We start from the raw sequence: 23,121 nt of genomic DNA on the forward strand, positions 1-23,121 counted from the left end.
CCTTACTTGCTGCCATGAACTCTCTTATCGATACTCTTTTTCCTATTTCTTTCTCCTTATTCTCTCTTTTTTTCACTTATTGAAAAATTATCCTGCATCACCATCCATGGTTTTAACCAAGACTGACCCAAACATGAAATTGATAAATCAAATACAGGTACCAATTGAAACCTTATAAGATCACGACGTAATTCTTCGCTTGACTCATTATGATTCCATAGGTCTTGTATACAAATACTGGATGATTTTTCTGCTTTAAGATTTTGCATTTAATTTTCTTTTTCTATTACAAAGAGTTATCATAAACATCATTTCCTAATTGCTTAACTCAATGAAACTTACAGCTCTGGACTAATTTTACAATTTGTTATTCCCTGCTAATTTGATACAGCTTATTGCCTCTATCTGCATTCAGAATATGTATTACAGTCATTCCTGATATAGCAATTTAGGCCAAAATAAGAGCCAAACAAAGAAATCACAATAAAACCTAGTCATGAGCTGCAGGTATCCATCCACTCTAGCACAGAATGATTGTCAGTGCCCTTTTCCTCTGAAGATTGAAAAAAAATAAAAATTCATAATCTGAAAATTGAGAAAATAGTGTAGCTTTTCTTTGTGACTTCCCATAATTTAAGCCATTAAGAAGGTCAATTAAGCCTATTGTCCAAAAACTCAAAACCCATTTATTTTAGTTTTTCTTCAGCAAAATACTCAGTTGGCAAGAAATGAATACGCATAAAATTAACATTGTTCTTCTCTGTAGCTTAAAGATTTTCCATTTGTCAATTTCACTTTTAGCTCTGGTCAAGGCCTTTCAGCAACATCTCTATCATCATTATATTTCTCCAGTCTGATGAACAAACATGTTTATTACTGGACAAACTGATGTTCTGTAAACTAGATATCAATCTAACCAGCAGATATGTATAATTCTTTGATTAGCTTTAAGCCAATGCTGTCACCATGTGAGCTTTATAATACACTTCTGCATGATTCTAAGAGAAAGGCACAAAACAGAGGTCAAAATTTGTCTTGCAGGATTTCAGTCCAGCAGCGGTTGGACCCTGGATCGCTTCCATGCTCATAAAGTTTAAAGCCCATTATCCAAGGAATGCTTCATACTTGAAGACAAATCTGTATGCAAGTCTAAAATTCATGCATTCACAAACTTACACTAATGAAATACACAATATGAATTTGGAGGCTATGTGCACTAAAGGAGCGTTTGGACACAAATCAAGAATTTATTACAGATGTGGAAAGTACAAGATGGAGTGAACAAGTGGCTGAAATGTATTTCCTTCCCGAGTTCTCTCAATCATACAGAATAGGCAACTTACTCTTCTACAGCATCTAATTTTATAATAATCTTCTCGGAAAGCAGAAAGATGTCTACATTAAAATAAAACAAACTCCATTCAGCAGAACATTACTAATTCTCCAATGAGCTTCAATTTTTCCCCTTTCAATCACTTCAATATGAAGAAATGCTTCTGAGGGAATGAAGAGAATGTATTTGAAAAGATCCACTATGTCCATTCTAGATTTTTTTCCCCATCTACTTATTATTACTGATATCAATACAATGGGATCATATTTTGCAAAGCAGTACTTCCTTCCATAAAATATCATTCATATCTTGAGGCCCATTATGAAATAACCATGGAATAACTTGTGAGTGTTGATGATAGCAAGGATTGCATCAGCATCAAGGTCATCATATTCAATTGATCATTCACAATTAGCGGCAGATTATTAATCTTTTCTAATCAAGTTCCGTTTCCTTCAGGATACATCACATAAAGATTCCTATTTTAGATGAATCAAACAGGAGTTGTACTCATGTGTGCTAGAAGCAGTTGGTTTAGACTTAAAGGTAATTCTTAACCTTGGTCCAGGGTTCAAAATGAAAATCACTTCTCCAGCTAAGGTTGTAATCATAATTGCAAATATTAATGTTGCACAGGAATTCCATGAGCTTTATAGACTAACAAGTGAGTATTCATATATCAAGATATTCATGAAAGAATTTTTTTTTTCAGTTAAAAATTCCTGTGCGTGCCTTTGTGCACTCTCAAGGACTGTGTGCAATGAATCTCAATAATTTCCACCATTTTTCAAAAGATAGTTCATATAGTTTCATCTATTTTAACTTTTTTTGGATAGTTAACCTGGAGTTCTGAATGATGCACATTTTTTCCTATTTCGACAATTTTGAATTAATGAAAGAAAATATTTATGTTAAGCAAGAATTGCCTGAGCTTTACAGACTAATCAGTGAGTATACATCAAGATATTCATGACTTAATATTTTACAGATAGAGAGGCAGAAAGATCTGAGAGAAATATAAATAAACAAAGAGAAAGAGGGGAAGTATGTGTGTGTGTGTGGGGTAGTCTGCAGGCACATACCTGACTGCAACTTTGATCAACAAGTGGGTCTCCACGCAAAACTAGCACATACAAAACTTGCTGTTTCAGAGAGCCTTCATTTCACAAGGCATTATAGGCTGCACATTCAGACCCTTAACTCTAGTATAAGGTTTGCAGAGCAGACTAGGTGATAGGTGTGGGTGATTGAGAATCTTAGTTCAGTCTAATCAATATGTCTTTCTTAGCCTTCATTGAAACTTAATCTTAACTTCCTTCTTAGCTATAGAATTAGCAATGAGTTTCATGTCCACTGGCTCAAGAAATGATCTTGGTTGTATAAACAATATGTAAGGGAATTGAGATCATTCTTGTTGCATAAACTGCCAATGGGCAGAAATTACTATTTTACCAAATCACTTTACTTTATTAGTATGGTTTGTGTATCCTAAGGATGTTTGACCATGGAGGTAAAAAAGAAAGACATCGAAATGCGAATTAATTCACGTAGCTTTTGATTTTTAAAGAAGTACAATAGAATACACAGGTGCACTGTAGCTTTTGTTGGAGACCTGTAATGCCGCCAGTTTCATGGAAAAAAATGACAAGTGGTTTGTGTTGAAAATAGATAATTGCAAATTTTTCCAATGCTATTTGGTCACAAAATGTGAATATTAAACACATGACTAAATATATCTCAAAGGCTTGTTATGTCCTGAAATTTGGCGAAATATTGTATAACAGTCTCAAAATGTGAAAAACCCTCAGAATTTGACAATTTTTAAATCATCATTTCATAAATTTTCACACACTTCCGCAATACAAAACATTAAGATTAGTTTCATGGAATATATCTATTTTTTATGTTCTGTGTCACAGCTGCGGCCACATGCGACCAGTCGTGTAATTTCAAATCATAATTCAATAAATGTTGTAAAATTTATTTTTGCTTTCCCAAATATAAATTAGCAATATGCTTACTCATATTATCTGACCAGAGGCAGAGAAGAGTAATTATTACAAAAGCATATTTCATAGTGTATCTGGTCAGTAAAGTCTGTAGTTTGGTAGGAATCTTTGGTCTACAATCTGCAAGACAAATCCGATAAAACATATTTTATCCTTACGGCATCAAAGTGGCTTTTAAGGGAACATGTCGGATGGTTCTCAATCTTTTAAAACTCCTTGGTTTGACTTAAAGTGATCATTTCACTTTGTTCTGATTTTAAAAATTCTCATTTTGAATCTTTAAAATGGGCTAAACATTAGGCTTTTAGTGTTAAAATACGATCCCAAAAGCTTCAAAGTATCATATCTACAGGAACAATTTCAAAACCTTGGAGATATAAATCAAAGTTTGAAAATAATTTGGGGTTGGTTACAATGACTATGTGTAAACAGCGAATCTGTGCACAACAACAAATAAACTCTAGATGAACACAGCATGACCAATATACTGTGTGAACAAGGTACATGTATACACTGAATGTAAAGTGCTGCTAATAATAGTGTGTGTAGGAGATACACACAGCAGAAGGCAGTCAACATCGCCAATAGACTTTTTGAATTAGAGAAAACTGAAAGCTGAACCGTCTACTAGACGGTTCTCAAATCAGGCTAATAAATTGCTACTTGTACCTAAATTAAGAATTTTTCATCCTACATTTTGGTCTGTTTCAGGTTTTTTAGGACAAATACAGGCACTCATACACATGTTTCATCTCAGTTTGAGAATTTTTAAAATCAGCTGCTCACAAAGCATGTATGTTAATCCCTCCAACTCAGTGTAAAAAGTGGGCGGAGCAAAATCAGATTTTCGCACCTAGCAACCTTGTTAGCAACGCCTGTCGGCATCGTTTGCTCACTCTCGATACTGTTTGCGATATTAAAATCCTAAAACCAATGGAATCATTGAAATTTAGTAAGGCTATGAATGCTTATCATTTACATTGACTATCGGTGTACAAACTTAAACCAAATTTTCCAGCAAGTGTGGGTAAGATTTCGAAATACCAGTCATTTCGATGAGTGATACAATATGCCAAAATTTATGAAAATATAACATTAATTTTATATAGCATTTTAAAATCCTTATTTTTAATATCTTCACAATTTTTTTATCGTTTTAAAAAACATCTTATTACATTTACTAGAATTTTCCCGAACTGATAAGATTAGTAGATTATTTTTCCTGCTTTTATAAGGAAATGGCAGGCCTTCGAAATCAGGAGAATTTTTGTTATATTTCTAAAAGAAAATCGTTAGATTCAAACTACTATACCAACTGTTCGCCCAAAGAATGGTTATCATCTCATATTGTTGTGTAAATGATACATAACAATAAATCTTAGGAGTATAGCAATGCATGTTAGATAAACAAATTTACGATGAGTTTCATAATGAAGAGAAAAATTAAGTTCATTCTTAGCAAGCAAGCCGCCGAATGATAAATTTTAGCGTGCACAGACGGGGCTGATCCCCTAGTGTGTCGGACAGGATTATCTAGTCCCATACTGGTGTCGGGTGGTATATTCCACGTACATTTTCCCCTTGCGATGACCATTGTTCAGTTTTAGTGCTTAATTTTGATACTCAATCTGAGAAATTAATAGTTTACCCATATATAAAAATGCTTTTCATATTTCAACTACAGGTATAAGGAATTCAAATGATTGAGATTCAGAATAACCACCACATAAGAAGTTACCAGTTGTTAATAGATTCATGCTTAATTCATTCAATAGCTTTTTAAAACATTTCTTGGTGATCTATACATACAACATTTCCCATCCTGTTGCCACACCTTTCTTGGGGAACAGAATTCACCAATGGGTAAGGTTTAATAGACTTCCTGCTGCACAATAGATGCATTGGAGCAAACAACAAAAGAAAAGACTGTTATCTTTGAAAAGCCTCCTTTGGAAATACTATTGTTCCTGTTTCACCTCAGAGATCCTGGAACTAATTAGAGGACAAAGGTTTGAGCAGTGAGGGGGGTCAGCTGGTTTCTCAAGTCAAGAGTAATGAGAGCACTGATCGGTAACAACATGTTCATAAGATTGTGATAAGTGATGGATACAAATGATCTAACCATATTGGTGAAAATATGGCCAATAATCCTAAATTGTAAAGCATGGATACCATGCCAAGTGCAAAGACTTCAAATGGAAAATCTTCAGTGTCAACAACACTTCAATATTGAATTGTAAATCCCTTACATCACAATAAAATCCAATGACATTACTCAACTTCAGAAGCAATAAACCAGACATCCCTGGATAAAAGCAATTTAAAAAAACAACAGAATATTTGAGCTCTGAGTAAAATTGTGTCTTTTTATTAAAGTGTTTCAATGAATTATTCCCAGTCTTTATGAAAGTAAACACGTTTCTGAGTGAACGTGTAATTCAAGCAGGCATAAGAGAGAAAGAGAACAGCTCCATCTAAGTTGTATTTTGGTCAGTGTCATTTCAGAGAACTAGGAAGTCTAGAATGCAAGTAACATCATAAAATGGAGAATAGGCAATGAATATTTGTGCCACTTCAAAACCCACATTACAAATTATTTTGAAGATCACCAAATTACTTTAAAGCAAAGGGTAATGCAAGTTATTCTTGACCTTAATCATCAATTCTATGAAACCTACAATTTGTAATCTGTTCAATCTTTCCTGTAAACTGTGAAAAAATCTATTCTTTGAAAATTTTCAATTTAAAACTGATTCTTTTTTCAGAAATCAATTATGAGTTATTGTTAATACAGTGGACTCATCTTTGAGATAATTTATGAAGGGTTCTTTTAGCTTAGTTCATTCTAGCTAAATGTGCTCTATAAGGAATCAGTTTAATGTAAGTTAAAAAATATATTATCCTCTTCTTCTTTGCCAGATTTGTTGTTCATTATTTTGAACTTTCTCTTTTGGTATACATGTATCTTGGTTGCGATTATAAATTCTCTATCTAGTAATCTTGGGGGGGGGGGGGGGCAAATGTTTCTTACCAGCTTCATAGCCATAATCCACTGGCTCCTGTTTCACAATAGTATCCCTGAAGCGGGTTTGATTGAACATGCCTCGGTTCTTGAATGGTAGGAATACTGGCTCAGAGTTCTGACGCTGGAAAGGATGAGGTCCTCCTCCACCACCACCACTGCCATTACTACCACCAGAGTCAGCTCCAGAGTTTCCTGTTGATCCCATCGAATGGGTCAGGTTGCCAAAACATGGCTCAGAAGTCTGCCTCTGGAACCTACTAAAAAGTTATGTCATCAACAACAAAAAAAGAAAATAAATAAACCTATGCATTTAAAACAAATTTATTCATTTATTGCTAGTCATTTCTATTGTCATACATAATATAATGTAAAATCAAAGAATCATAACAATTAAAAAATTACAAAGCAAAATAAAAAAAAGGAGGTAGATTGTAGGGCAGATAGCCATCTGATAAAAAATCAGAATGAAACCTCTGCCCACTTGACAAAATCCTTTCTTAATGGCCAGTGCGTTGTGTGTAAACGTCTCTCCCCTGTTTCATAGATGCAGGGCTATGTTACAGTGGAAAACACTCCGTCCCTTGGATAGGATGTTACATGGAGGCCCCGTGTAGAGGAGAATCATCATCTTTGAACGTTAAGAACCCACTGCACTATTCGAATAAGAGTAGGGGGAAACCGCGGTGTAGTGGTCCACCTGCATTTCCCCCCAACCAGTTATATCGGGAGGAGTGACCTGCGGGTCACAGTTCTGTGTGCGCGCCCTTCAAGGCGACCCAGATAGGCTGGCTCCTCCAATACGCCTTTGAATGTCTTTGACAGATATATGGCGCTATACAAAAGCTGTGCATCATCATCATATTCATAAGAGCACAGTTAAATGCTGAGGAGTGAGGAATAATTAAGGTTAACATATTTAAGAATGAAAAAGAAAGACTTTGAATTGGAATAGTTCTTACTTCTTATCCAGAAAAAACCCAGGACCAGGACCTGGTCCATGTGCCCTGAAGGGATTGCTGCTTGGCCCAAACCCGCTTCCACCAGGTACCAACGGCTCCTTGAAGGTCACCATCTGACAAAGGGATGGCCCCTGAGGAGTCGTTGGCGATGAGATGCTGCTGCCACGGTTGCTGGCGTTGTCTGATTTGTCGCAACTACCACTGTTGCTGCACATTGAGGGCCCCTGCTGCTCCTGCTTGATGATACGGTTCATGTTGAGGTCAATGGAGGGGGGCGTCATGGCACTTGGGTCCATGTCCACCATGCCCGATGGGTTATTCTTGTTGGAACCCTTTTCATTGCTGGTGCAGCTCTTTGTGGATGATGTGTTGCCCTGTGGAACAGGAGAGCTTTGTGGTGCCACTGCATCTGAACAGGCACTCCCTGGTGGACTAGGATGATCATCTGTTTAAAAAAGAATAAATTCTTATCAAAAACTTTTTTTATGGAAGTACTGATAGGTGACTTTTACTGAATCTAAGTGTAGTCATATTGGTGATGTCTGTGTACTTCATAACATTTATAATGTCATTTGGATGACTGTTGCCAAACTCTGGCTTGATTTCTTATAAAGTAGACCAGCGTTTTTAAATGTACGAGAATTGACTGGTTTAATTTCATTCCTAAAATTTACCTTTTGGTAGATAATTGGTATCTGAGCAGTCCAACTATATCTCATAACAGCCCCCCCCCCCTAAAAATAAAACAAAGAAAGAAAAAAACTGCTAGGGAAAAGACCCAACAACAAGCCTGTAAACAAAAAAATCTAGGAGCAGTTAAAATATGAAGAAGTCCCTTAAATGTTTGAAATACAATTTTGATCAAATAAGGTACAGAGCCTACACTAAAAACCAAAACCAAGGAGCAATATATTACTACTTTATTTCTATTCCTTAGTTTCACTTTGAATTAAATTGTTTCTCTCTTTCGTTGCTTCAATAAAATCCTTAAAGAAAAACCTAGAATAAAATATTCATACAAAGATAAATAAAAAGATTGAAATTTACCTGTGCTGGATGGAGATGGTGCTGGGATGATCACAGAGAGTCCATCCAATTTACCAAAAGGGTTGTCCACCACAACCTGTTCCCCATACGCAAACTTCTGCTCAAATTTGTCAAAATTGAAATGGCGGTGGCTTGTGCTGGCCGCTGGAGATTTCATGTGCGCACATGGCTTGTGGTATCCTGGGCTTTTGGGTTCGGGCTTAATTTTGATGCTCAGGGGTACTGTGGATGGGATGAGACAAATGAAATGGCAAAATTTTGAATTAATATACTTTATGATAATGGTGTCTAAAGAGTCAAGATCAGACAGTTGTAAAACAACTTGATTTAAATCGGCAAACAGACAAAAGATAATAATTTGTTACAACGATTCTACAATATCAAGTAAAAAGAAATAATGTATAGAAAGATGTGCTCCTATCTCTGGATAAGCACAAAAGATTTATTGCTATAAATCAGTTACTGTATAAAATGGTAAAGTGGCATTTCATTGGACACCCCTATAATGCCCACATGTATATCTCGCAAGCAAAATACTGATGAGGATGGCTGAAAATTCTGTCAGTGATTGAACATTAATGTCAAGCTTGAGCACACAATTCACTCCAACACAAACAGCTTGTTGGTTCAAAGTCACTCCAATGCTTACAGTCATTATCGAAGAACATGGCCAATGATAGTGTGTAACTGAGCATATCCTCTGGGACTATCTGAGATTTTCTGGAAACTTCCTGGCCTTTTCAACCAAAAATCTATGGAGGAACTAACATGTACAAGTAGCATGCACCAGTATATATACACACACAGTACATCCAAGTCAATAATAAGGAGATTGCATTTCGTTTATTGATGAAAAAAAGCCAAGAAGAAAGATACAGCAAAAAAGTCTTTGATCACCATTTGGGTAATTAAGAGAGACAGAGAGAGTAGACTCAAGTCTTCAGCTATGACACATACATTGTTATTAGAAGGAAAACAGTACACCTTTACAAACAGCAATTTCTTAAAGCATCATCTCTGTAACAATCATACATGTAGAGTTTTGATTCCAGGATGTACATATCATATACTATTCTCATATTTTCTTGCATGAAATGCAAAATATTACAGCCTGTCTTAAGGTTAAATTTCAATTAAGTTTTTTTTCCAAATGGCCTCATAGAAGATGGTGATTCCAATGATAGCTTCCCCTATGCCACTTGACCATCACTACCACGCAATCAATACTCTCACTCACTTATTCACATTTCAGGCAAACTTGTGATATATACTGGTGTGATGCACAACTTCAGATGGAAAATATTAAAGTTAAACATGTCTGTTTGTAGCCAGAAAGGCATTAAATCAGTGTCAAGAGACATGCTCTTCTGAATCTAAACTGACAAGCTATTTACTCTGATCCCATATTTTTCAGAGTGTACGTCTTCTATTTTAACTTCCTCTCTAGTCTGATTTATGAAATTTCAGCCGCTACATTAGGGGTGAAAGTGAGTCCGCACATAGACATTGATACCTTGGATTGCTTCTGAAGTCACAAGATGCATTAATGGTGAAAGAGGACGCTCCTGACTGACATATATATACTGTATACCTTGCTTTACATTTGTTTGTTTTGCACAAATGTATTGATAACAATACACTAACATATTGCTGCCTATTTTACAACACCTCTTCCTGAGCTGAGCTGTTATGCACTTGGGCTTCATGTACAGCTGGTTCAGAAACAAATAATGCCACTCATGGATGCTTTTTTTCTCCCCCAAGTACATGTAGTTGTAAAAGGATACATGTACATTTATAAATCATCAGTTTTATTTCAGAAACTGAAATAACCTAGAACCAAAACAGTGACCTGCCCAGGTCATACAAAGAGTTGTAATTGATTAATTTCAACTATAAAATGAATCGATGTCTTAATTCTTAATACGGGAAATGCACACAATATCCCGTTGGAATCAAGAGAACTGCACACATTTTTATCAAGAAAATGATGCATGGATGCGTATCATAGCATGGATGTATATCTCCACGTTCATCATTAGAAAACAGTTTAGGAATGACATACATGTGTATGGCTTTTGCGTTTCAGATGTTGGCATCACTTCCATCAATGTGATTGATTGGATCAATCACAAATCTTTCTAAAATATGGAGCCCTGCTCCTCAGGATAATAGTAAATATTATTTCTTTCATTCACATGCGTGTGTCTGATTTAATTTCAACCAAATAATTCATTAAAAATGGATTACTTGATTAAAATTTATATTATTAAAGCAAACCAATAAAAACATCCTAGATGTTAAACCTAGTAAAATAATGACCAACATGGCTTAATTTGGATCAAATCCTGAAGTGTGTCCTGAATAAATTTCAATTTCAACCAAATAATTAATTGAAAATAAATTACTTGACCAATATTTATATAAAAAAGGTGAAGAAAAAAAACCTTGCATGCAACACCTGAATAACCATGGTCCACTTTGGATCATACACTCAGATTGCTATTTGTTGCGTGAAAAAAAGGGGGGATAAAATGATTGTACAAAATGCGAGAAAAGACACAAACAATAGAGAAAGAGGAGGCAAGGCAGGAAAAAAAGATGGAGAAAACTGATGGAAATTAAATCAAACACAGGAAGAATGAATAGAAAAGGGGAAAGGGGGGATATTAGAGAAGAGAGAAGAAAAAAATGGATAGCTACAGGTATGAGGACAAGAAAAGTAAGTATAAAAAGGAAATATGACAATGAGAGAGAGAGAGAGAGAGAGGCTGGGATGGCAAAATGAATAAGAAAGGGAATGGGAATGGGAAAGAGTGTGGAGAAAAATATAATGAGGAACAAAAAATGTAATGTGATAAAGATCTCCTCTCTACTACCAGGACCTCTCCCTGTCTGGCATGTCCTTATAATGTATACCAACCCTGTGACAATCTTGTGAAGAAAGACCCATAAAAACCAAGCTTGACCTCATCTGACCTTTGAAAGTGAAATACTTCCTGTTTAGAGTGTCATATTACTATAAAGGGAGAGCTCTAGTCTAGCAAAAAAGACTGCTTTCATATTTTCTGCAGCTATTTATCATAGCTACAGTTCTAGAAAATCTAATTCATTTATCATATCATGTTAAGTAAATATTTAGCAAGCACTTTTAAATTTACTAATTGATGCACTCTGTATCTATCTAGAAAAGGTGATATAATAATGTCATCATTATTGTTAATACATCTAATTATTATGTTTCATGTGTCATCATGTTGACATACCAGGCATAATAGCTTTCTTATGGATTGAAAGTGAAACAAGTGGAGCGCCTCTGGCAGTCTCACCTGCATTACGCGATTCAATATAGCAGCAGTGCTGACTTTGAAAACATCTATAAAATAATTATTAAAAAAAAACACCATTTATATAATGATACAATACTACATTCATTGACCCTAAATGACATTTGAATTTGATCATGTGACCTAAGACTTGTCAGTGATACCTGATTATCCCTACGTCCACAATCCATAAACTCTGAAAGTTATGACAGCAATTTAATAATTACCTCCAACATGGCCAAAGTTCATTGACCTTAAATGACCTTTGAACTTAGTTAGTCATGTGATTTGAAACTCAGACAGGATGTTCAGTAATAATGATTACCCTTATGGCCAAGTTTCATGAACTAGGACCATATACTTTATAAGTTATGATTACATGTCAAAAACTTAACCTTAGGTTAAGATTTCAATATTGACTCCCCCAAAATGGTCTAAGTTTATTGACACTAAATGACCTTTGAGCTTAGTCATGTTACTCAGGCAAGATGGTCAGTAATACTTGAATAACCTTATGTCCAAGTTTCATGAAATATGTCCATACACTTTCTAAGAAATGCTGTAATTTCAAAAACTTAACCTTCGGTTCAGATTTGATGTAGAAGCCGCCGATGCCGTCAGAAAAGCGGCGCCTATTGTCTCACTCTGCTATGCAGGTGAGACAATAAAACATCAATGAAATTTTAATTGGTGGATGATATTTTGATAAATCATATCTTTATTCTTTTCAACCTTTTCATTTTTGTTTATCAAAATTCACCAATATTTTTTTTTCCAACAATCTTTAACTAAGAAATGGTGCATTTGAATCAATAGAGAAAAATCAAACAAGCAAAACACTTAAAATTTCATAACAAGTGGAATGCCTCTGGCCGTCTCACCTGCATCACGCGATTCAATATAGCAGCAGTGCTGATTTTGAAAACTACTATAACTCGCACAAGATGTTCAGTGATACTTGGTTACTCTTATTTCCACGTTTTATGAACTAGACCAATACACTTATAGAGATATGATGGCAATTCAACAAATACCCCCAACGTGGCCGAAGTTCTTTGACCTTACATGACCTTTGACCTTGATCATGTGACCTGAAACTCGCACAGGATGTTCAGTGATACTTGATTACTATTATGTCCAAGTTTTATGAACTAGACCAACACACTTTCAAATTTATGGCTGTAATTCAACAAATACCCCAATTTGGCCAAAGTTCATTGACCCTAAATGACCTTTGACCTTGATCATGTGACCTGAAACTTGCACAGGATGTTCAGTAATACTTGATTACTATTATGTCTAAGTTTCATGAATCAGATCCATAAACTTTCAAAGTTATGATGGTAATTCAACAGATACCCCCAATTCGGCCAAAGTTCATTGACCCTAAATGACCTTTGACCTTGATCATGTGATGTGAAACTCATGCAGGATGTTCAGTGATACTTGATTAACCTTATGTATAAGTTTCATGAACTAGGTCCATATATTTTCTAAGTTATGATGACATTTCAAAAACTTAACCTTAGGTTAAGATTTTGATGTTGATTCCCCCAACATGGTCTAAGTTCATTGACCCTAAATGACCTTTGACCTTGGTCATGTGACATGAAACTCAGGCAGGATGTTCAGTAATACTTGATTAACCTTATGGCCAAGTTTCATGAACTAGGTCCATATACTTTCTAAGTTATGCTGTCATTTCAAAAACTTAACCTCAGGTTAAGATTTGGTGTTGACGCCGCCGCCGCCGTCGCCGCCGCCGTCGGAAAAGCGGCGCCTATAGTCTCACTCTGCTATGCAGGTGAGACAAAAATCAGATGTAAAATACAAAAGTTATGACATTCATGTTCTAACTTATTTTTCACAAAACACTTAAATGCACAACTCAAAATGCAAATTAGAGAATCAATGTCACTCACTCACATTTTTTTTTATTGTTTGACTTCTAAAATATTTCAATTTTTACAGATTTACATGTAACAATAAGGACCCTCTTGATTGGCCAAAAAATGTTGAAACAATGGTAATTCCACATGTTCAGAAAAAATAAAACTTGATTAATATGATGAAAAAATTTAAATATTTCATATCTAAAAAAAATACAAAAGAAATGAGTGGGTGAGGTCATTGGGCCCCCTCATTTGCATACTGACCAGGATGTTCATACTGATAAACTATTTTGTGAAATGATGCGAAACTTTAAAAAAGTCATAACTTTCCCATTTTACATCCAATTTTGAAAATCATCAGTGCTATGTTTGTAAAAAAAAATCTCTTTTTATTCAAATTGACTCATCATTGAGGTGGACTTGCCCTTTAAGGCTTGCCACACAAATGACACGATAAAATATAATCCTTGATAATAATAGATGTCAAACTGATCTTCCATGAATCTTTCAAAAAGATACCAGCAGGCTCATCTGAACTGCAGTGCCAATGGTGCTTGCTCTGACATAATTATGGCTGATTAGCCAATGAAAGTAAAACCATTCCTGCATTTGTTATCATTAATAAAGAAGACGATGGACATGCAAGGATAAACCTATAAGGTATGGGAGAGAAGGAGGGATCTCTGATGCTGCAGCAAGGATGTCAAGATAGAAGAACTATGAAGTACACTCGACCCCTGCTCAAAATGAAAAACATCCTCCCAGCCTGGTGACATGAAACGACAAACGGTGAATAAATCAGCGCACTTATTGCACCCTGCCGAGCTCCCCTCCATGAATGCTAACTAGACTATAAGTGCTGCATATCGACTGTTTCATTATGATGAAGGCTGGGTCAGTTATCTTCTTCTCTCTTCCCTCATTTTATTCATTTTCTATTTATCATAAATCAGAGTATACAATTGGAATATAATGGCAGTGGTAAAATGGAATGGAAAATAAAGACTTTTGTAAAACTACAAAAATCTTATTCATAACTACATTAAACATGTAGAGAACTTTCAGTAGTGTATTTTGCAAATGAGTGTGTATGCAAAAAAATAAGTTAACAAAATAATGTAAACCATACTTCAATCATTACCATAATATTGCAGGCACATCACATGTCTATTAGAAATTAAAATGGGAACAAACTTATACTCGTCAAATCGGACTGAGATAACATGAGAAGAGCAATACTCTGTTCTTGTGTAATTTAATTAAACTATGTATATGATTTACATTATGTGCAGTTGCATCATGAAAAGCAGTTTTATTCATGAATGTAATACAGTGGGGTACTGATAAAGTGTGTACAAGTAGGCATATACAATAGCAATCTAAAATCTTAAGATTTTTTTCACATAAAATGGGAGAAAAAATTACATATAGTAAATTCATACAACAAATAAATGAATGTGTGAGAAGACAACCTGTCATTATGACATCATTATAATTAGTAATAACTTTTGTCCGAGATGTACAGTTTACCCTGCATTATCAGAGCAGTATTGTGATATTGTTTGTTACTTTAATTTAATCATCATAGTATTCACACATACATGTATTTGTTTACTTTTTTGTTGCACATAATTATCAAAACAAAAATAACAGCTGATTAATCACTTCACTCTGTGAAGATGTACTCTTTGTCAGACCGTTCTTTATCTACTCAGGGAAATTTAAAAGGTGAATATAATGTATAGTGCGACAAATTTTATGTATAATATTTGACTTATATGTGATTTTTTTTTCAATAACTTATATAAAGAGAAAGATTGTTAATGAGAGGTTATTTAGCTACTTAAACACATGGTTTTGTCTTGGTGTAAAGTATTTCTGAGGAGACATATTTTCATTCATCATTATTCTAATGATTTTTTTATGGATAGATTTACATTATGTTCTATTATGTAATATATCATGTGCGAACCTTGACTACTTCTTCTCATTCGTTACAAGAGACTTTTAAGCTCTATGTATTCTCATAATCTTTTGCTCAATATTATAAAAAAAATTCTGGAAGAAAGTATTGATTGATTTATTTTGTTACTGAGATGAAATGAAATGTGCAAAATATCTCTGAAATCTTATTCGTTTGTTCCATTGTGTAGCCATGGCTATTAATTCACTGAGTGTCCATGGTGAATCAATCTGCTGTCAAAGCCTGCAGTAGTAAAAGGTAAAATGCCTTTCAATCATCTTGTAGACAAACAGATGATAATTTGTTATTATGGATCCAATATGTTTGATACTATAGTATCAAAATATGGCATGCATTTGTATTTAGTATAATATTGTCTTGAAAGCTTACTTCATCAATCAATTCATCAAAGTTATTTATTGGTTAGAAGAAAAAAATATTATAACTTACTCTGAAATGCATATCATTTTAATGTTGTGGAGAAGAAGCACACCTGCACATGTAATGGTACTAAATGAGTTTGGAACTCATAAATACATGAACAGTATTTTGTACATTCCTCTTTTTCATGTAGATAAAATCCTTTGTCAGTAAAACAGTGGAGTGCAACTGTATGGTGTTGGTTTTCTATGATTTTAGTTAATGACCTTTGATATCATTCTGTGTTTAATTCATTTAATTATTATTAGAATAAAATTATGTTGATTGATACATTTCAATTTCAAATCATCTTCCTTTTCAACCTTTCTTCATGAGATTGAACCATGGATTTAAATGGAATTGGAACTTTAAATCAAATGAACTTCAATTACATGAACTATAAGATCCCATGTACACATTAATAAACAATAATGTCCATCTCATTAATAATAAGCAAATTAGATAGTCGAGCATCCTCATTTCAAGACCACAATTGAATTTGTGATGCAAATATATGTTTGAAAAATGAATCAAGTGATACTGGTGACTGCACTTTGTGTTTGAAAGATGAACCCTATTACAATCTAAGTATCATTACCAAACCTAATGATTTAAAAGGGATCCAATATAACCCTCCATTAAACACTGAAGTATTCCTTGTTATATCCAATATCGCATCTATCTGCATCCATATCACAATCTGTGCATTTATTGTTCAACTGTCATCTCTTTTGCTAGGTAACTGTCAGCCATGAAATATTAGGCCCATATCAATGTTTGGGGGAAGAATAGGATGCATGATATATCTTCGGACTGCATCCTCCCCCACCCTCTCTCTCTCTTCCTCTCTATAAATCTTTCTCACATCTTCTATACAGTCCTGTCTATTTTGGCATATGCATGAATTATTCTGGGCCTGATATCCAAACAAACAATAACAGGCAGTAAACCTTTTTGATTTTTTTCTCACTTTTTATAGTGTATAGTGTACATGCATATTTTTTCAATAATCTGAAAAAATTGTAGGGAATTAGATGTGATCTTCAACATGATCTTTTGCAAGAATATACAGAAGACTACGGAATGTAGAAAAATTTTTGGGATATAATCGATATACACGGTTACACTTCGTATTTCCGAAGGTTCTTAATTCCGAAGGTTCGTAATTCCGAACCACGTAAATTGCCTATACCTCGATGTTCGTTAATCCGAAAACGAAAAAGGGTTCGTTAATCCGATGGTTCGTTATTCCGAAGGTTCGATAATCCGAAAACAAAATAAGATTCGTTGTTCCGAAGGTTCGTTAATCCGAAAAAGAAATAAGGTTCGTTGTTCTGAAGGTGCTTTAATCCGAAAACAAAATAAGGTTTGATGTTCCGAACGTTCGTAATTTCGTAACGAACCTTATTTTGTTTTCGGATTAACGAATCTTCGGAATTACGAACCTCAATTCGAACGAATCTTCGGAATTACGAACCTTATTTCGTTTTCGTATTAACGATCCTTCGGAATTACGAACCTTCGGAAATACGAAGCGTCGGAATTACGAATGTATGCGGATATACACTGCCATCTTGGGCTTTTAACAAAGTGAATTATACTAAAACTTGCACCCTGTTTTGGACAATGTACTCTTTGCAAATATTTTAGTAGGCTAATATTTATATCAAGAGAAAAGTTTAAATTGATGTTATCCTCTATTCGCCATTTTTGACATGAATCAAAAACATAAATGTATCATTATGGTGTGGTAATTTACAGCAAGTGCTGACCATAAACCTGGAAAGGCCTAAAAATGCTCACAATTTGCACCATAGCAACAAAATACCCAATATTCTTAAAAGTGCTATAAATGCCACTGACTTGCCATAAATTGTAGGTGATCATATGCTCTCTCCCCTTTCTTCATGGCTAAAAGTCAACCCTCACTGCCCACACAAGTTCAAGGTAAGGTCCATTAGTGTGAGTCAGCACACATCCCAGATTCAGATTTTGCCCAATAAAAATGAAAATAGATTCAGGATTACTCTAACCAATAAGTCCCTGGCCAACTAACAGATCAAACAGGACAAGAGTGCAAATATCCATTCTGCAATAATAAAATGATTTGATAATCCTCAGCACACATACTTTTTTTTATTTGTTCAACATTCTTCCTCGGCCTTGACAGGTTTCATGTGTGCAGTGGTAATACAATCTTTCAGCATCAAGTTAAAATGGCTAAATAGAATATTTATGCAACCTTTACATTGATCATGTGATTAATTTGATCTGTAGCTGATCCATTTTGACAAGCCTTTAGCACCTGGAAAATATCAATAACTCAATTATATGGCATGAAAACACAATGTTACTTGTTTTAGCAAATTTCATTACAATTAGCTCCTGGTATTAACCTTGTTTTAGATAAATTTGTTATAATTAGCTTTGAATCTTATCATCAAAGCCATTTCCAGTAAAATTCAATGCAGCTTGGAAAGACAGATACAATCAAATAACAGGTTTGAAGGTGGCTTCAAAGCCGGCGCCAGGGTCAGCTTCAAAGCTGACGCATATTTAAAAGGGGCCAAAGAGTGGTGATACACATACTTGGGGGGGGGGGGTACCCGACCAAAAATTGGTAGGTATGCAGGCGAGACAAAAAAACGGGGGCTTTGGAGCAGGCTTATTGTAAAAAGGAGGGTCCTCGGAACGGGCTTCGGAACTACAAATGTTTGTGAAAACGGGGTTCCTTGGAACAGGTTGCCTGCATGTGAGTGTGTATGCATCCCTATGGAACGGGCATACGTACTGCATGCAGGTAGCCTGGCGGGACTGGCGCCGGGTGAGGCGATAGTCGGACAGCGCTCTACGGCCGCTAATCACCAAAATTGCAGCTCATGTTTTGCGGCCGGAACGGCGTAACGAAAAATATGCGAAGCTTTGGAACAGATTTCTTTCTTCTTTTTTCTCGATAAGAAGAAAATGCTATGCTTTGGAGCGGCTTTCTTTGTTCTTTTTCTCAATAAGATAAAAATGCTATACCTTGTAATGGAAATTTGAGTGTAAAACTGGGGGTCCCTTCCGTGGCACATACCCACCACGCATTATATACTGAGTGCCCGCCCCCCGGGCTTGAAAGTGTACCGAGGCCAGTGTCAGAGGCAGACCATGTAACACCTGTTTTTTATAAAAAAGCCAGACTGACGCCAGCTTGGACCAAGTCCACAGGTCTGGATGTGCTTTGAAGCTGGCGTCACAAAGACTTCAGTCCTGAAATCGGCATGTGTAACACCTCCAAGTGGCCACTGAACTAGAAATAGCCAACAATATTTACAGCCAACGAACCATGCAAGAACAATAAAAATGTTTACATGAAAAGTCGGGTAACTCATGTCACATGAATAGGCGACGTGAAGCCAGCTAAGTATAGATACGCAATTGCGCTATTGCAGTGCTAGCACCGCTAATAGCTGCATTGTGAAACCGAACCGGGCTAAGAGATAGTTGGCGAAGCATACCAATCACAGACAATGTGGCGGAAAGTAGTGAATATTTGGCTTCTTTTGATTCTTTGTTTGGTTTGGCTGGTAACCAATCAGAAATTACCATTTTTGCTACTGTTTTTTTTAGCTTTATTTTTTGAAAGAATTAACATAGGCAGATCCAGACCCCCTATTGGTGGAGCAAAAAAAAGAAAAAAGGAAAGAAAGAAACAAAAGGGGGGAAAGAGGAGGGAAAAGAGAGGAGAAAAAAGAAGAGGAGGAAGACAAGTGATTAAGATGAGGGGAAGACTTGAAAAATAAAAAGAATCTTTCATGTCACTATATAAAATTTTCGCTCGCGCTTCGTGCTCGCTTTGCCTGAAAGGTGATTTTCATGGAGTTTAAATGTCAAATTTGGAAGTCAATATACAAAACATATTTTACCTCGGAAATCGAACTTTCATTATTTTGTGTGATTTACAAATTGATTTAAAAAGTGCTCTGTAAAAATGTCGGTTTTATAGTCTGAATATTAACATTTTCTACTCGTGCTGCGCGCTCGCAAATTTTGATTGGTACCTATCATTTTCGTGTATTCCATAAAGTTTTCAAAATATCCCTTTCAGGTCTGATTGTCAAAACGTATCAGCTAGCGCTGCATGCTCGCATTTTGATTGGCGAGTTATGTATGTCTCAATATTGATTATATAACTACTTAATATCCCCTTTTCATTACAGTTTATCAAAAAATTTGGCTCGCAATTTGCGCTCGCATTAATGGTTTAAATATATTAACTTGATGCATCCTATTTATAATTACAAAAGTGCTTGAAATGTCCAGTTTTCAGGCCATAATATCATCAGATTTCGCGCCCTCATTAGGCATTAATGAATAAGATATTAATTTAATAAGCAAATTGTCCCTTTTGTTTTATCTCGCACTTAGCAAGAGGAATAGAAAGATAATCATCATTTTCATATGCATGTCTTAAGGATGTCCCGGTTCTATGTTAAAACTCAAAGTAATAATAATTTAAAAAATCACCTCTTTATAAAGTGCGACCCATATCCATATTGAAATATAGAGCTGAAATTGACTCTCTTTTACACGATTACAAAAATTAATAAAATTTTACATTCTTCATGTAGAAATGTCAACATTTTTCAGCTCGCGTTCGCATTTTTTTATTGTTGAAATATGTAACGTCTAATTGCTAATTGCAAGCAGTCCTTAACAATTATGTTTACGATCACTGAGTTCAAAACGTATATAAAAACTTTCTGCTCGCGCTCTGCACTCGCATTATTAATGTAAGGAAGATCCCCACTTACTCATCCTTTTCATGATTTACAAAACTTGAATAGAGTGTCTCGTTCAGTAGGTCTAGATCTCGAAATTTTCCGCTCGCGCTTTGCGCTCGCAATAATTGTTTAGTACTTTATATTATCTGTTTAAGTTTAAAAAAGTGCTTAGAATTTCCATTCCTTAGGTAAAAATTCAGCTCGTGCTTCGCGTTCGCATTATTTGATTTTTAAAATATGTAACGTCTTAATGGCTAACTGCAAGCAGTTTTTTTAACAGTACCCTTTCCATTAGTTATTTCTGCTCGCGCTTCACGTTCATAGTAATTATTCATTTGCATACATACACATCTTATTCAGGATAACAAACATATTGCCCAGAATGTATAAAATTTTAGGAAAAATACATAAAATTTCCAAAAAAATTAGCTCGCGCTTCGCGCTCGCATTATATAAATAAGGATTATGGTATCATAGAATTATGTTTATTTACAAGAATAAAGCTAAGAAATAACTATTAGGACTACCCCTTCAAAGAAACCAAAAATCCCGGCAAAAATCATCTTCGAGCGGCCGATCGGGGAAAATATGGCTGAAAAAATCCGGGCCCCCCTATTGGCGAAGGCTGGATCCGCCCCTGATTAATCGCTACTTCTACATTAATATGTGGGGCGATAGCTCATGACTAGTAGTGTATGAGGCAATGGTGATTATTAAAAATTAGTTCATAAATAATGAAAACATATAAAAATTATAATTCACAAATGTATAACTTATTGACAGCCATATTTTAGTCAATCAATCTAAGAAAATTAATACTGGTACAGTAAAACAGAGGTAATCAATTATTGTATTAGGGAAAAATTGGTTAAACCATCAACATTCATGAGTTTTACAATAGTCCAGGGTTTAGACATATGTAACGCGATAAAAATCCTCAACCCGGCTAAGCAAATAATATGGGGTTAAAGACAGTCTGAACCCCCCCCCCCCCCAAAAAAAAAAAAAAAAAAAGATAGTAGGAGGTTAAGGATAGTCTGGGGATAAGAAAATGTAGTGTAAAACGCATATAAGTTAACCGAGGATGAATTATTCTCACACTTGATTTATGCAATATTAATTTTTATACTTATTGCATCCATTGGTACTTAATGCACTTTCAGAGCCCAACTTTTCGAATATAAACACATTTTATTCATAAGTTTTATCCATAAATATCAGATTTTGAATCACACTTTTCACACAGATTTTTATGACTTTTTGAATTCCAGGTCAATTATATGCAAAAATTAAAAAGTAACTACCTTCAAATGTATGTATTAAAAATGATTGCAGACTTTAAAGCAAACTACCCATAGCAGCCATGCATAGAATTGAAGAAAGGTTGGGAGGAAATGAGATTATTCAATGGCTTACTGTACATAAAGGTGAAAACATAAAAGGTATTGTCATAAAAACTAAAAATGTTGGCATTATTGGTTTATAACACATACCCTTTTGTGTTTAAAAGAGCTTTTCCACTCCAACAGTAACACCAAGTTAAAGATTTAATCCTTCACATGAAAGGGATTCAATGAAGAAGCGTATCATCTGGTTTTAATCTCTTTGTAGTGTAGACTTGTGGTGAAGTACAAAATCAATAAAACTATAGGATTAGAAGCGAAGCATCTAGGTAAGTGTAAAATGATACATGATACACCTGTTGTGTAGGTTTATTTCCAATTCATCCAATTGCCAACTCTTCTACTATTATTTGGTCTACCATCAGTTTGTCCACTATCAACATGGTCTAATTGCCAATTCGTCCACTGCCCATTTCGTCTAATAACCAGTTGGTCCAAAGCCATGTTAGTCCATATACCATTTGGTCTCATTGGACGAAGTGTTAATTGTGCAAAATAAAATGGATATTAGACCAACTGGTTATGAGACGAAATGGTCATAGACGAAATGGTGATTAGACGAAGTGATGATTGGGCCAAATGGTTATTGGACTAAATAGTTGCTAGACAAAATGTTGATGGACGAAATGGCATACTAGTAAATGAAAGTAGACCATGTGGTAAGTGGATGAGTTGGCAGTAGACGAATTACCATTTACCGGTGTGTACATAGCCACTTACCGGTCGCTTGAAAGGGTCGCAAGAAACTTACAATATTAATTTGTAAATCAGATTGAATCACTTTGAACCAAGTCAAATAAATGCAAGAATTTTGCAAGGAGTAAACCAGTAATGGATTGCAAGACTTGAAGACTTACATGTACAATTTAAATCCACTTTTTCAACTGATTAAAGTTCCATTATGACACCCCTTAACTAAAGAGAAATAATAATTTAGAATTATACTACACAGTCAATAAAGAATGAATAGTCCATATT

The 23,121-nt window shown here is 35.1% G+C and overlaps 1 protein-coding gene across 1 annotated transcript in view; it reads right to left on the reverse strand.

Moving 5' to 3' along the window:
• Nucleotides 1-23,121, reverse strand: part of LOC129255553 (ETS translocation variant 1-like) — a 67,160-nt gene that overhangs the window by 16,371 nt on the left and 27,668 nt on the right. The window contains exons 3-5 of the mRNA XM_064097200.1: nt 8,374-8,595; nt 7,327-7,771; nt 6,374-6,624 (exon numbers count right to left, since the gene is read on the reverse strand). Coding sequence (XP_063953270.1) covers nt 6,374-6,624; nt 7,327-7,771; nt 8,374-8,530 — 853 coding nt within the window. The 5' untranslated portion in view covers nt 8,531-8,595. The remainder of the gene's footprint in view (nt 1-6,373; nt 6,625-7,326; nt 7,772-8,373; nt 8,596-23,121) is intronic.

This window comes from Lytechinus pictus, chromosome 3, assembly GCF_037042905.1.
Source record: "Lytechinus pictus isolate F3 Inbred chromosome 3, Lp3.0, whole genome shotgun sequence".
NCBI classification, from domain to species: Eukaryota; Metazoa; Echinodermata; class Echinoidea; order Temnopleuroida; family Toxopneustidae; genus Lytechinus; species Lytechinus pictus.